Source organism: Neoarius graeffei, chromosome 11 (assembly GCF_027579695.1).
Source record: "Neoarius graeffei isolate fNeoGra1 chromosome 11, fNeoGra1.pri, whole genome shotgun sequence".
Lineage (NCBI taxonomy): Eukaryota > Metazoa > Chordata > Actinopteri > Siluriformes > Ariidae > Neoarius > Neoarius graeffei.
The window spans coordinates 47,141,866-47,154,739 of NC_083579.1; the positions used below are offsets into that span (position 1 = coordinate 47,141,866).

The 12,874-nt window shown below is 45.2% G+C and overlaps 1 protein-coding gene across 3 annotated transcripts in view; it reads left to right on the forward strand.

The window, feature by feature from the left end:
* Positions 1 to 12,874, forward strand: part of pomt2 (protein-O-mannosyltransferase 2) — a 55,100-nt gene continuing 42,226 nt past the window's right edge. Inside the window, exons 1-5 of one of the 3 annotated variants that reach the window (XM_060934039.1) lie at positions 1 to 537; positions 630 to 714; positions 8,474 to 8,578; positions 11,395 to 11,503; positions 11,656 to 11,764. In XM_060934039.1, the coding sequence (XP_060790022.1) occupies positions 239 to 537; positions 630 to 714; positions 8,474 to 8,578; positions 11,395 to 11,503; positions 11,656 to 11,764 (707 nt within the window). In that variant the 5' untranslated portion in view covers positions 1 to 238. Of the gene's footprint in view, positions 538 to 629; positions 815 to 8,473; positions 8,579 to 11,394; positions 11,504 to 11,655; positions 11,765 to 12,874 lie in introns of those variants that run through there. The other 2 variants (XM_060934041.1, XM_060934040.1) reach the window with 2 other exon arrangements.

Genomic DNA, 12,874 nt, shown 5'->3' on the forward strand with positions numbered 1-12,874 from the left:
AGTAGTAGAAGTTAAACGCGAATCCTGAGGAGAGTGTAAACATTGTAGGGCGCTGAGCATGCGCATTTCGGTCATGTGTACTGGTTTATATATGTTTTCTCTGAGGGTTGAACTGAGATGAAATGAAGGTGAACATTTCATTCTAGCTGACAGCAGCTCCAGCGCTACACGGCTGACCGGGCTAACCTACTGCCGTTACTTTATTTATCATTAATATCACCATTTCTGACTCCATCTAATGGAAGAAAGTGAAGATCATGGCGTCGGAAAGCGGTTTCTACGGAGTCGGAGAACGCGCACGCGCACAGAGAAGCAGGAGCGTGTACACAGCAAACCTGTGAATCCTGAACCTTCACGCGTTCACACTTCAGACTCCCACAGCCTGGCATGCTTACTAAACGGATCATCTCCAAACGTGTCTGAACGCCGGTACTGTCGTGGCGCTAATCCCGGCTCGGTGTCCTCTCTCCTCACACTGCTGCTGCTGCTCTCCGCGTGCACGCGCTTCTACAAGCTCACCGAGCCGCCGCATGTGTGGTGAGGATGTCTTTAAAAGGAAATAATATCCATAACTATTTTAAAACATGCACACACAAACCAAGCTGATCTAATTTATGGCTCATTTGCAGCTGGGATGAGACTCACTTTGGGAAGATGGGCAGCTATTATATTAACCGCACGTTTTTCTTTGACGTTCATCCACCACTGGGCAAGGTGAGACTGGGGCACCTGACTGTAGAGTTCACCTGCCTTCATCTACACTCACTGGACATTTCATCAGGCACACCTATGACTATCCAGGGTCACTGAACAGGTATAAAATCACTACCTGCACCCAGGGGTGGACTGGGAACAAAACTCACCCCAGGAACTTGTTTCCAGTCCAACCCTCAGTCTGTCTAGAATGATATCAGTGATAAAAGTGCACCAGAAGAAAGGCACCAAACTGTCCTTGGGGTGATTGTCATGGTTATACTTTAAAAAAAAAAAAAAAAAACACCTGTAGTACATCCAGGGAGCAGCATGGTGGCGTAGTGATTAGCACTGTCACCTCACAGCAAGAAGGTCCTGGGTTCGAGCCCAGCGGCCGACTAGGGCCTTTCTGTGTGTAGTTTGCCCCTTTTCCACCAAATCAGTTCTAGTGCTGGTTCACAACTCGTTCAACTTGCGAGCCAGCTGAGAACCAGTTTGCTTTTCCATAGCTCGTGGTGCTAAGGGAAGCCACATCAGTTACGTCGCTACGTTTGCATAAACCTTGGCGGGAATATCAAAGCAAAAACAACACGGAAGAAGCAGCAATAATAATAATGGATGACTTCGCGTTTGTACAGCTGCTGCTTCTCGTCGCTTAAAAATGGAGACCTTTTGCGGTCTTGCTATTTTTGTTGATCTTAACAACTCCACACCCACACCCCCGCTGACGTAAGCAGTTCTTTCCTCTGGCCCAGCAGAGAGTTGGTGCTAGCCTGGAACCGGGTTTTCTGGCCCCAGAGCCAGTTCTTTGTCAGTGGAAACAGAAAACCCGGTTCCAAACTAAGCACTGGCCCCAAACCAGCCCTGGAACTGCTTTGGTGGAAAAGGGGCATGTTTCCACTGACAAAGAACTGGCTCTGGGGCCAGAAAAACCGGTTCCAGGCTAGCACCAACTCTTTGCTGGGCCAGAGGAAAGAACCGCTTACATCAGCGGGGGGTCGGCATTATTAAGATCAACAACAATAGCAAGACTGCGAAAGATCACCATTTTTAAGCGACGAGAAGCAGCAGCTGTACAAACGTGAAGTCATCCATTATTGTTGTTGTTGTTGCTGCTGCTGCTTCTTCTTCTCCGTGTTGCTGTTGCTTCGATGTTTGCGCCAAGGTTTATGCAAACGCAGCGACGTAACTGACGTATACAGCGACGTAATGACGTGGCTCCCCTTAGCACCCCGAGCTATGGAAAAGCAAACCGGTTCTCAGCTGGCTCGCAAGTTGAACGAGTTGTGAACCAGCACCAGCACTGGCCCCGAACCAGCCCTGGAACTGATTTGCTGGAAAAGGGGTATGTGTGAACTTTGCATGTTGTCCGTGTGGGTTTCCTCCAGGTGCTCTGTGCAATGGAAACTTCTAATAAACACTTCAGAATGCTTAGCAGTTGTCTTTTCAGTTATTTAGAAGAAGAAGAAACCTTTGTCTCAAGCACAGTGAAATTCATCCTCTGCATTTAACCCATCTGAAGCAGTGAACACGTGCACATGCACACAGCGCCTGGGGAGCAGTCAGGGGTCAGGTACCTTGCTCAAGGGCACCTCAGCCCAAGGCCACCCCAGGTCAACCTAACTGCATGTCTTTGGACTGTGGGGGAAACCGGAGCACCCAGAGGAAACCCACGCGGACATGGGGAGAACATGCAAACTCCACACAGAAAGGCCCTTGCCGGCTGCTGGGTTCGAACCCGGAACCTTCTTGCTGTGAGGCGACAGCGCTAACTACTACACCACCGTGCCACCCATTATAGTAGATCATATAAAACAGGAAAGGAAAAAGAAGACGACGACACCACCTGAGGTGATGCCGAGAGTGCGCACTCCGAGTTGTGTCTCACTGGCCGTTATCTATTGTACAACCCCAATTCCAAAAAAGTTGGGACAAAGTACAAAAACGGAATGTAATAATTTACAAATCTCAAAAACCGATATTGTATTCACAATAGAACATAGACAACATATCAAATGTCGAAAGTGAGACATTTTGAAATTTCACGCCAAATATTGGCTCATTTGAAATTTCATGACAGCAACACATCTCAAAAAAGTTGGGACAGGGGCAATAAGAGGCTGGAAAAGTTAAAGGTACAAAAAAGGAACAGCTGGAGGACCAAATTACAACTCATTAGGTCAATTGGCAATAGGTCATTAACATGACTGGGTATAAAAAGAGCATCTTGGAGTGGCAGCGGCTCTCAGAAATAAAGATGGGAAGAGGATCACCAATCCCGCTAATTCTGTGCCGACAAATAGTGGAGCAATATCAGAAAGGAGTTCGACAGTGTAAAATTGCAAAGAGTTTGAACATATCATCATCTACAGTGCATAATATCATCAAAAGATTCAGATAATCTGGAAGAATCTCTGTGCGTAAGGGTCAAAGCCGGAAAACCATAGTGGGTGCCCGTGATCTTCGGGCCCTTAGACGGCACTGCGTCACATACAGGCATGCTTCTGTATTGGAAATCACAAAATGGGCTCAGGAATATTTCCAGAGAACATTATCTGTGAACACAATTCACCGTGCCATCCGCCATTGCTAGCTAAAACTCTATAGTTCAAAGAAGAAGCCGTATCTAAACATGATCAAGAAGCGCAGACATCTTCTCTGGGCCAAGGCTCATTTAAAATGGACTGTGGCAAAGTGGAAAACTGTTCTGTGGTCAGACGAATCAAAATTTGAAGTTCTTTATGGAAATCAGGGACGCCGTGTCATTCGGGCTAAAGAGGAGAAGGACGACCCGAGTTATCAGCGCTCAGTTCAGAAGCCTGCATCTCTGATGGTATGGGGTTGCATTAGTGCGTGTGGCATGGGCAGCTTAAACATCTGGAAAGACACCATCAATGCTGAAAGGTATATCCAGGTTCTAGAGCAACATATGCTCCCATCCAGATGACGTCTCTTCCAGGGAAGACCTTGCATTTTCCAACATGACAATGCCAAACCACATACTGCATCAATTACAGCATCATGGCTGTGTAGAAGAAGGGTCCGGGTACTGAACTGGCCAGCCTGCAATCCAGATCTTTCACCCATAGAAAACATTTGGCGCATCATAAAACAGAAGATACGACAAAAAAGACCTAAGACAGTTGAGCAACTAGAATCCTACATTAGACAAGAATGGGTTAACATTCCTATCCCTAAACTTGAGCAACTTGTCTCCTCAGTCCCCAGACGTTTACAGACTGTTGTAAAGAGAAAAGGGGATGTCTCACAGTGGTAAACATGGCCTTGTCCCAACTTTTTTGAGATGTGTTGTTGTCATGAAATTTAAAATCACCTAATTTTTCTCTTTAAATGATACATTTTCTCAGTTTAAACATTTGATATGTCATCTATGTTCTATTCTGAATAAAATATGGAATTTTGAAACTTCTACATCATTGCATTCCGTTTTTATTTACAATTTGTACTTTGTCCCAACTTTTTTGGAATTGGGGTTGTACTCTAAAGGTGTTCGGTTACTGCTCACGTCTGCATGTGATTGGCTCGAGGCTTTCCCTCGAAGCTAAACATCGGTTCTTTGTTAGAGCATGCACCTGGTGTGTTCTGAGATGCGCAGCGGATGTGTGATTAGGCATAATGTAACAGAACTCAGACAGCCTGCTTATCACCAGCCAAAGTCACCAAGGACACAGAAAGGTGATGACAGCTTGTGGGAAATCAACTTTTCTCAGTACACTAGGCCACTTGAGCTCAACACACAGAAACACAGAGGATAGGAATGTTCATTCACTAAATTTCCTTCACACCCGACAGTCCAAAGGCATGCAGGTTAGGTTAATTGGCAGCACGGTGGTGTAGTGGTTAGCACGGTCACCTCACAGCAAGGAGGTTCCGGGTTCGAACCCAGCGGCTGGCAAGGGCCTTTCTGTGTGGAGTTTGCATGTTCTCCCCGTGTCTGCATGGGTTTCCTCCGGGTGTTCCGGTTTCCCCCACAATCCAAAGACATGCAGTTAGGTTAACATGGGGCGGCCTTGAGCAAGGTACCGAACCCCTGACTGCTCCCCGGGCATGTGACGAATAAAGGTTTCTTCTTCTAAATTGACCGTGAGTGTGAATGGTTGTCTGTGTGGCGACTTGTCCAGTCCAGCTTGCCTGCGACCCTGTAGGACAGGATAAGTGGCTACAGATAATGGATGGATAGTACATCATGCTTATCCTCCTGAAAGTTGCAGATGAGCAGCAACCAATCCCAGCTGATGATGTTTGAGAAATAGAGTACACCCTGGACGGGTCACTAACTTATCAGGGGGCTAACGCAGAAGCAGGAAGCCATTCATGCTCAAATTCAAGCTTATAGGTGGCACGGTGGTGTAAGTGGTTAGCACGGTCACCTCACAGCAAGAAGGTCCTGGGTTCGGGGCCGGCAGGGGCCTTTCTGTGTGGAGTTTGCATGTTCTCCCCGTGTCTGCATGGGTTTCTTCCGGGTGCTCCGGCTTCTCCCACAGTTCAAAGGCATGCGGTTAGGTTAATATGGGATGGCCTTGGGCTGAGGTGCCCTTGAGCGAGGCACCTAACTCCCAACTGCTCCCCGGGCGCTGTTAGCATGGCTGCCCACTGCTCTGTGTGTGTGTGTGTGTGTGTGTGTGTGTGTGTGTGTGTGTGTGTGTGTGTGTTTTCACTGCTTCAGATGGGTTAAATGCAGAGAGGAATTTCACAAGTGTGTGATGAATAAAGCTGTGCTTTCTTTCTTATAATCCATTTGTCTTTGGACTATGGGAGGAAACCCATGCAGGCACAAGGAGAACTTGCAACCTTGACACAAAAATGCCCCAGCAGACCAATAGGTTCGAACCCAGAATGTGCTTCCTGTGGGGTGACGGTGCTAACCACTGCACCATCCATATCTTTTTATTCATTTAAACATAATTTAAGGTACATGATGGGACCTTTTAAAGCATTACTTTACTCTTAACTAATGAAAAGTACATCAGGTAAACGGTCACAGCCCACCGAAGCTCTGAGTTATTATTTCATCTATTGGTTAAAAATTAGAACTGCAACAAGTGCAGATAGAGGCACACAATCGAAGACCGTTGGGGCAGTAATCACGATGCCCCATGCTCAAGGGAGGGCAGCAGACAGGTTAAAAACACTGGGTTGCATCTAAGATCTTGTTTTATAACCGTCAATCGTAATTAAATCTAATACATTTCTGCAAACAAACACCAAGTCTCAGTACAGAACTCATTTCTGTTGTAGGATCTGTTACAAAGTTTGCGATAGGGAAAGGGGGGGGATTATGGAGTGGATTTCTGTACATCACAAATACGTTTGCGCCACTGTGGATTGTTTCATAACTTTATTAATCCCGAGGGAAATTACAGCATCATGGTGGTGATAAAAAGACAAACGTTCACAGATAATCATAAGTAAGACAGCATGCTGCAAAGTAGGGCTGTGCAATATATCGAATATACTCGATATATCGCCGAAAATTGTGTGCGATACATAAAATTATTATATCGTAACTATCGAGTATTTTATGGTCATCTTCCGACTTGCGTTCGTTTCGTGTTTGTTTAAAACATTTCCCGGTGGTTTTCTCCCTGTCCCTCAGGCAGTAACGTGAGAGGCTGCCTAAGGGTAAAGAAAACAATAACGTCACACACTCGCCAACCAATCCCGGGAGACATCTCAGTGCTGAAAGGAACTTCCGGGAAGATTTTCTAGTTTCGGGTGTGTTGCCAGATTGGGCGGTTTTAAGTGCGTTTTGAACATATTTTGGACTGGAAAACGTCAGCAGTATCTGGCAACACTGCCGGCGGGAAGATTTCCTAGTTTCGGTTTACAGCGCTGACTCAGTTCGTGCAATCACTGGTGTTGTGTAGGCTACCGTGTAAGCTCTGTCAATTTCAGCGACAAATTAAAAATGGAAGCGGACGAATTGGTTCCTAAAAGAACTAGTAAGGGGTCAGTCATCTGGCATTTTTTTTTGGATATCGCGAGGAGGACGTGGAACAGCAAATGCCAGTTTGTAAAGTGTGCAAAAAAAAAACCCGTCATCACGAAAGGCAGCAGCCGGAATTCTACACATCTGAGAGGCAGAGCCAGAAAACATTCAGTTCAAAAGTGTGCAAAGAGAAAAATCATGTTTTGCAGATCTCTCTCTTCTCTCTCTCAGGTGGTGTTTACATTAGACCGTATCCGTCTCGTTTTCGTCGCGGATGCACTGTCCGTTCACATTAAAACGCCGGGAAACGACTCCACAGGTGGAACAACTTGAATCCGCCAGGGCCCACGTATTCAATCCATTACGTATCTGATCCGGTGCTGTGTAAACATTGAGGAACGAGGATACGCTGTGCTGAGCTCTAGCTGACGTCGTCATTGGACAACGTCACTGTGACATCCACCTTCCTGATTCGCTGGCGTTGGTCATGCCACGTTGGTCATGTGACGCGACTGCTGAAAAACGGCGCGGACTTTCACTTCCTGCTATTTGTCCCGAATCACTGCTCGTGCGCTTCACTGGCACGCTCTGTGAGCTGCGCAGGGCCGGAGTGCGCACCCTCCAGAGGGCACTCACTGTTCAGGGCGGAGTGATTTGGAGCGCAGGATGCCTGCGGAGCCGAGTGTATCCGTGTATTGGCGTTGCTGTGTGCACGCGAATCGTGTATTGGCGTTGCTGTGTGCACGCGAATCGTTTTAAAAACGTTAATCTGATGATCCGCTGATACGGTCTAATGTAAACCCCACCTAAATCTCTCTCTCTATTGTGAATGTTCCAGTGGTTCTCAGTAGTCAGGTTAATAGCTTGGAGATCTATTTTTTAAAATAATTTAATGAAAGAGCACTTTTCTTATTTAGGCTAAATGTCTTTCTCAGTGTTGAGCTTGCACTTTATTGATTCGAGCTCTGAGCAGCTCTGTATTGTTTTGCCCCTTTGTTGCAATTTTCAAGATTGTTTTTGCAGTTTGTGCCACATCTTTGTTGAATAAAAATAGTCTTATTTCAATTCAATTGTGATTAATCACCAACATGAAAATTTAAAATGTGTTGTTGAAAACCACCTGTAAAGTTAACCAAGAATGTTATTTAATCTGCAGGGATTGTAGTGAAAACAGTAAAGAGTAAAAGTTAGATTTCATGGGGTCCTTTAGAGGAGATTTAAATATATCGAGATGTATATCGTGAAATGGAGAAAATGTATCGGGATATTCTTTTTTTTTCCCGTATCGCACAGCCCTACTGCAAAGTGTAAAAACAAATGCAATGCAAGGCCATTTGGGTGAGGGATATTCAATCGAGGGCTTGTATCTCTATCCAAAAAATGTATAGAGATGTAGTTGGGCTGGAAATTTTGCTGAAACCTGGCAACCCTGAGGTTAATGATTGATTTACAAATGTATCTCAGCTAGCTGTTATTGAGCTAGGTTCTGAACATGTTGAGAACGGTGCATAAATTTTAAAAATCTCCAACATTTTAGTCCCGTGGTTAGAAACTGAAACTGGTGAAAGACAAGAGGATGAGTAACAAAACCTTCAGCAAAGTAGGTGTGTCTAATATAGTGCTTAAAAACCCCCAAGAGCACTGCTGTAATAGTAATACCACTAGACACACACACTAACATTCCTACTGTGAACGAACTCCTCTGCCTCACCATTCAGCTAGTTAAGACCCCTGTGAGTGTAAACAGAAGTATGTACAGTCGGATAATTCAGCAACAGGATAGTTAATGTTAATAGCATGTGGCTAACTATTTCTGTTTTATGAGTTCAGATGCTGATTGGCCTAGCAGGATATCTGACCGGCTACGATGGCACCTTTCCTTTCATCAAACCAGGGGACAGATATGAGCATCACAACTACTGGGGGATGAGAGGAGTAAATATTCTCTTATCACTTCTATTCTTGAAAATATATTTAACAGTTATTCCACGAAATCAAGTCGTACATGAGCTGATAGCCGATGAAGCGCGTAGCACAAGTTGGCTATAAGTCATGTACAATGAGATTGAGTGGAATAACTGTTTTATTATATCCGCATTCACTGGATTTTTTTTGAAACGGAGCATTTTTATTTTCATTTTTTGCAAATTGGGGCGGCACGGTGGTGTTGTGGTTCGTACGGTCGCCTCACAGCAAGAAGGTCCTGGGTTTGAGCCCAGCAGCCGGCGAGGGCCTTTCTGTTGCCCCTTTTCCACCAAAGCAGTTCCAGGGCTGGTTCGGGGCCAGTGCTTAGTTTGGAACCGGGTTTTCTGTTTCCACTGACAAAGAACTGGCTCTGGGCCAGAAAAACCGGTTCCAGGCTAGCACCAACTCTCTGCTGGGCCAGAGGAAAGAACCGCTTACGTCAGCGGGGGGGCGGAGTTGTTAAGACCAACAACAATAACAAGACCGCGAAAGATCGCCACTTTTAAGCGACGAGAAGCAGCAGCTGTACAAACGCGAAGTCATCCATTATTATTATTATTATTATTATTATTATTGTTGCTGCTGCTTCTTCCGTGTTGTTTTTGCTTTGATATTCGCACCAAGGTTTATGTAAACGTAGCGCCGTAACTGACGTATACAGCGACGTAACTGACGTATACAGCGACGTAATGACGTGGCTCCGCTTAGCACCGCGAGCTATGGAAAAGCAAACTGGTTCTCAGCTGGCTCGCGAGTTGAACGAGTTGTGAACCAGCACCAGCAGTGGCCCCGAACCAGCCCTGGAACTGATTTGGTGGAAAAGGGGTATGTGTAGAGTTTGCGTGTTCTTCCTGTGTCTGCGTGGGTTTCCCCCACAATCCAAAGACATGCGGTTAGGTTAATATGGGACGGCCTTGGGCTAAGATGCCCTTGAGCGAGGCACCTAACTCCCAACTGCTCCCCGGGTGCTGTTAGCATGGCTGCCCACTGCTCTGGGTGTGTGTGGGTGTGTGTGTGTGTGTGTGTGTGTTCATTGCTCGTGTGTGTGTGTGTGTGTTCATTGCTCGTGTGTGTGTGTGTGTGTGTGTGTTCATTGCTCACGTGTGTGTGTGTGTGTGTGTGTGTTCATTGCTCACGTGTGTGTGTGTGTGTGTGTTCATTGCTCACGTGTGTGTGTGTGTGTGTTCATTGCTCGTGTGTGTGTGTGTGTGTGTTCATTGCTCGTGTGTGTGTGTGTGTGTGTTCATTGCTCACGTGTGTGTGTGTGTGTGTGTTCATTGCTCACGTGTGTGTGTGTGTGTGTGTGTTCATTGCTCACGTGTGTGTGTGTGTGTGTGTTCATTGCTCACGTGTGTGTGTGTGTGTTCATTGCTCACGTGTGTGTGTGTGTGTGTTCATTGCTCACGTGTGTGTGTGTGTGTGTGTTCATTGCTCACGTGTGTGTGTGTGTGTGTGTGTTCATTGCTCACGTGTGTGTGTGTGTGTGTGTGTGTTCATTGCTCACGTGTGTGTGTGTGTGTGTGTGTGTGTGTTCATTGCTCACGTGTGTGTGTGTGTGTTCATTGCTCACGTGTGTGTGTGTGTGTTCATTGCTCACGTGTGTGTGTGTGTGTTCATTGCTCACGTGTGTGTGTGTTCATTGCTCACGTGTGTGTGTGTTCATTGCTCACGTGTGTGTGTGTTCATTGCTCACGTGTGTGTGTGTTCATTGCTCGTGTGTGTGTGTTCATTGCTCACGTGTGTGTGTGTGTGTGTGTTCATTGCTCACGTGTGTGTGTGTGTGTGTTCATTGCTCACGTGTGTGTGTGTGTGTGTTCATTGCTCACGTGTGTGTGTGTGTGTGTGTGTGTTCATTGCTCACGTGTGTGTGTTCATTGCTCACGTGTGTGTTCATTGCTCACGTGTGTGTGTTCATTGCTCACGTGTGTGTGTTCATTGCTCACGTGTGTGTGTTCATTGCTCACGTGTGTGTGTTCATTGCTCACGTGTGTGTGCATGTGTGTGTTCACTGCTTCAGATGGGTTAAATGCAGAGAGGAAATTTCACAAGTGTGTGATGAATAAAGTTGTGCTAAAATTCGATAAGTAAAAACTTTTTATACAAGAACATCTGACAAAATCACTTCCGCTTTGAATGTAAACAAGCCGGTGAAATGAGAGTAGCAATTTGTGAAAAAATGCTATAATCATAATTCTTGAAAAATTAAAAAAATGTGTTCTTACCATCAAATACTTTTATTCCTTTTTTTTTTTTTGCGGGGGGGTATTTTCTAGTAGAGTTTTTATTTCGTTCTCGGTTGGTTCAGCAACATGCGGCACCATTTTATTCTTTTTCTTTAGGGTTCTTTTGGCTGTTGGCAAACCAACTTAAAGGTGCATTACCGCCACTGACTGGGCTGGAGTGTGGAACAGGTGATATTGGGGCGGGCAGAGACACGACTATATTCTTTATTTCTGTTTCTTTTATAAATCCTTGATAAAGTGCTGTATCTGACTTGATGCGCTCTGCCATTTTGTTTTTCTCTACTCACAATATATGAGCTGATATCCTAGTAGTAGAGCAGCCAATCAGAGCGCGAGATTGCTCATATCCAGTGTATGTGGATAGAATAATTGGTATTATTTGAATAGATATTGTATTATACCACTGTTGATGTTAACGGCTCTGTATCCGATGGCTTAATGTTATTTACCTGAGGTAAGTTTGTTTTTGGTTTAATTAGGAACAATAACTGACGTGATCATTTGTGCTCTTAAAAACACTGCTTGATTCACTTGTCCGTTCAGTTCTGCGCAGCACTCGGCTCCTGTTTGCCTCCTTTTGCTTACTTGGTGGTCTGGGAGCTGTCTCGTTCTACTGCAGCTGCTCTCATTGCAGCATCCCTGCTCATTTTCGGTACGCAGGATGAAATGTTGGATCATGTTTATCTTTGCAAAAATGCGATTAAAACCAGAAACCGCACCAAAAAAAAAAAAAAACACTGTCACATTTAAACATTAACCTTGTTTAACCTAAACACAATTAACATTGTGACTGCTTCCCTTTAGACACTGGGTTCATTACCCTCTCGCAGTACATCCTGCTCGATCCCATCCTGATGTTTTTTATTATGGGAGCTGTGCTGAGCATGGTCAAATTCAACCGGCAAAGACTCAGGTAGGAAAACGTACATTACTCTGTGGCTGATCTGTACACACTGTAATCGTTGTCAGATTTTATGGTTAGAACACTGTAAATTAGAATACTGATGTGTTAGTCTGTCAGACTTTGTTTAAAGCTCCAGTGCATAACATTATCTCATCTCATTATCTCTAGCTGCTTTATCCTTCTACAGGGTCTCAGGCAAGCTGGAGCCTATCCCAGCTGACTACGGGCGAAAGGCGGGGTACACCCTGGACAAGTCGCCAGGTCATCACAGGGCTGACACATAGACACAGACAACCATTCACACTCGCATTCACACCTACGCTCAATTTAGAGTCACCAGTTAACCTAACCTGCATGTCTTTGGACTGTGGAGGAAACCGGAGCACCCGGAGGAAACCCACGCGGACACGGGGAGAACATGCAAACTCCGCACAGAAAGGCCCTCGCCGGCCACGGGGCTCGAACCCGGACCTTCTTGCTGTGAGGCGACAGCGCTAACCACTACACCACCGTGCCGCCCCACATAACATTATTTTTGTTACAATTGGATGAACAGGTTTATTGGGTAAAAGCACAAAAATAGTTTATTATATGGTGTTCCTTAGCTGATGTGAGTCGCCGTGATTATCCTGGAATAGTCATTCACTGTCACTGCTGGGTCAGGGCTTGCACGTCAGAATTGGTGCAAAATTTATACACATCCATCACACTCCAGGTCAGAGACTGTACATTAACCATTATTTCAAACTATACACAGATAAGCCAATCGGGCGAGAACAAGTGAGAGTGCACAATATAATCGATAGGAGTGAAATGGATTTAGACATGATGGAGTTTTAGCTTTATTCTTGTTGAACAGGTATGACATTTGTATAATTTGGTGGAAAGTGAATGATAGTCATCTGATTTGTTATTTATTTCCCACTGTGAAATTTGTATTGTTTGTTATCCAGTTGCAAAGGTGCTTTAGCTAAAGAGATAACGATAGCAGAGTAACGGATAATTAGTTGTATTGCGTTTACTTTAGACTTGGATACATTGTTATTTGTATGTGTATTTCAGTAAGCATGCGTGATAGTTTTTGGTGCATATATTTAGCTAGCTGGAGTTGGTGGACTA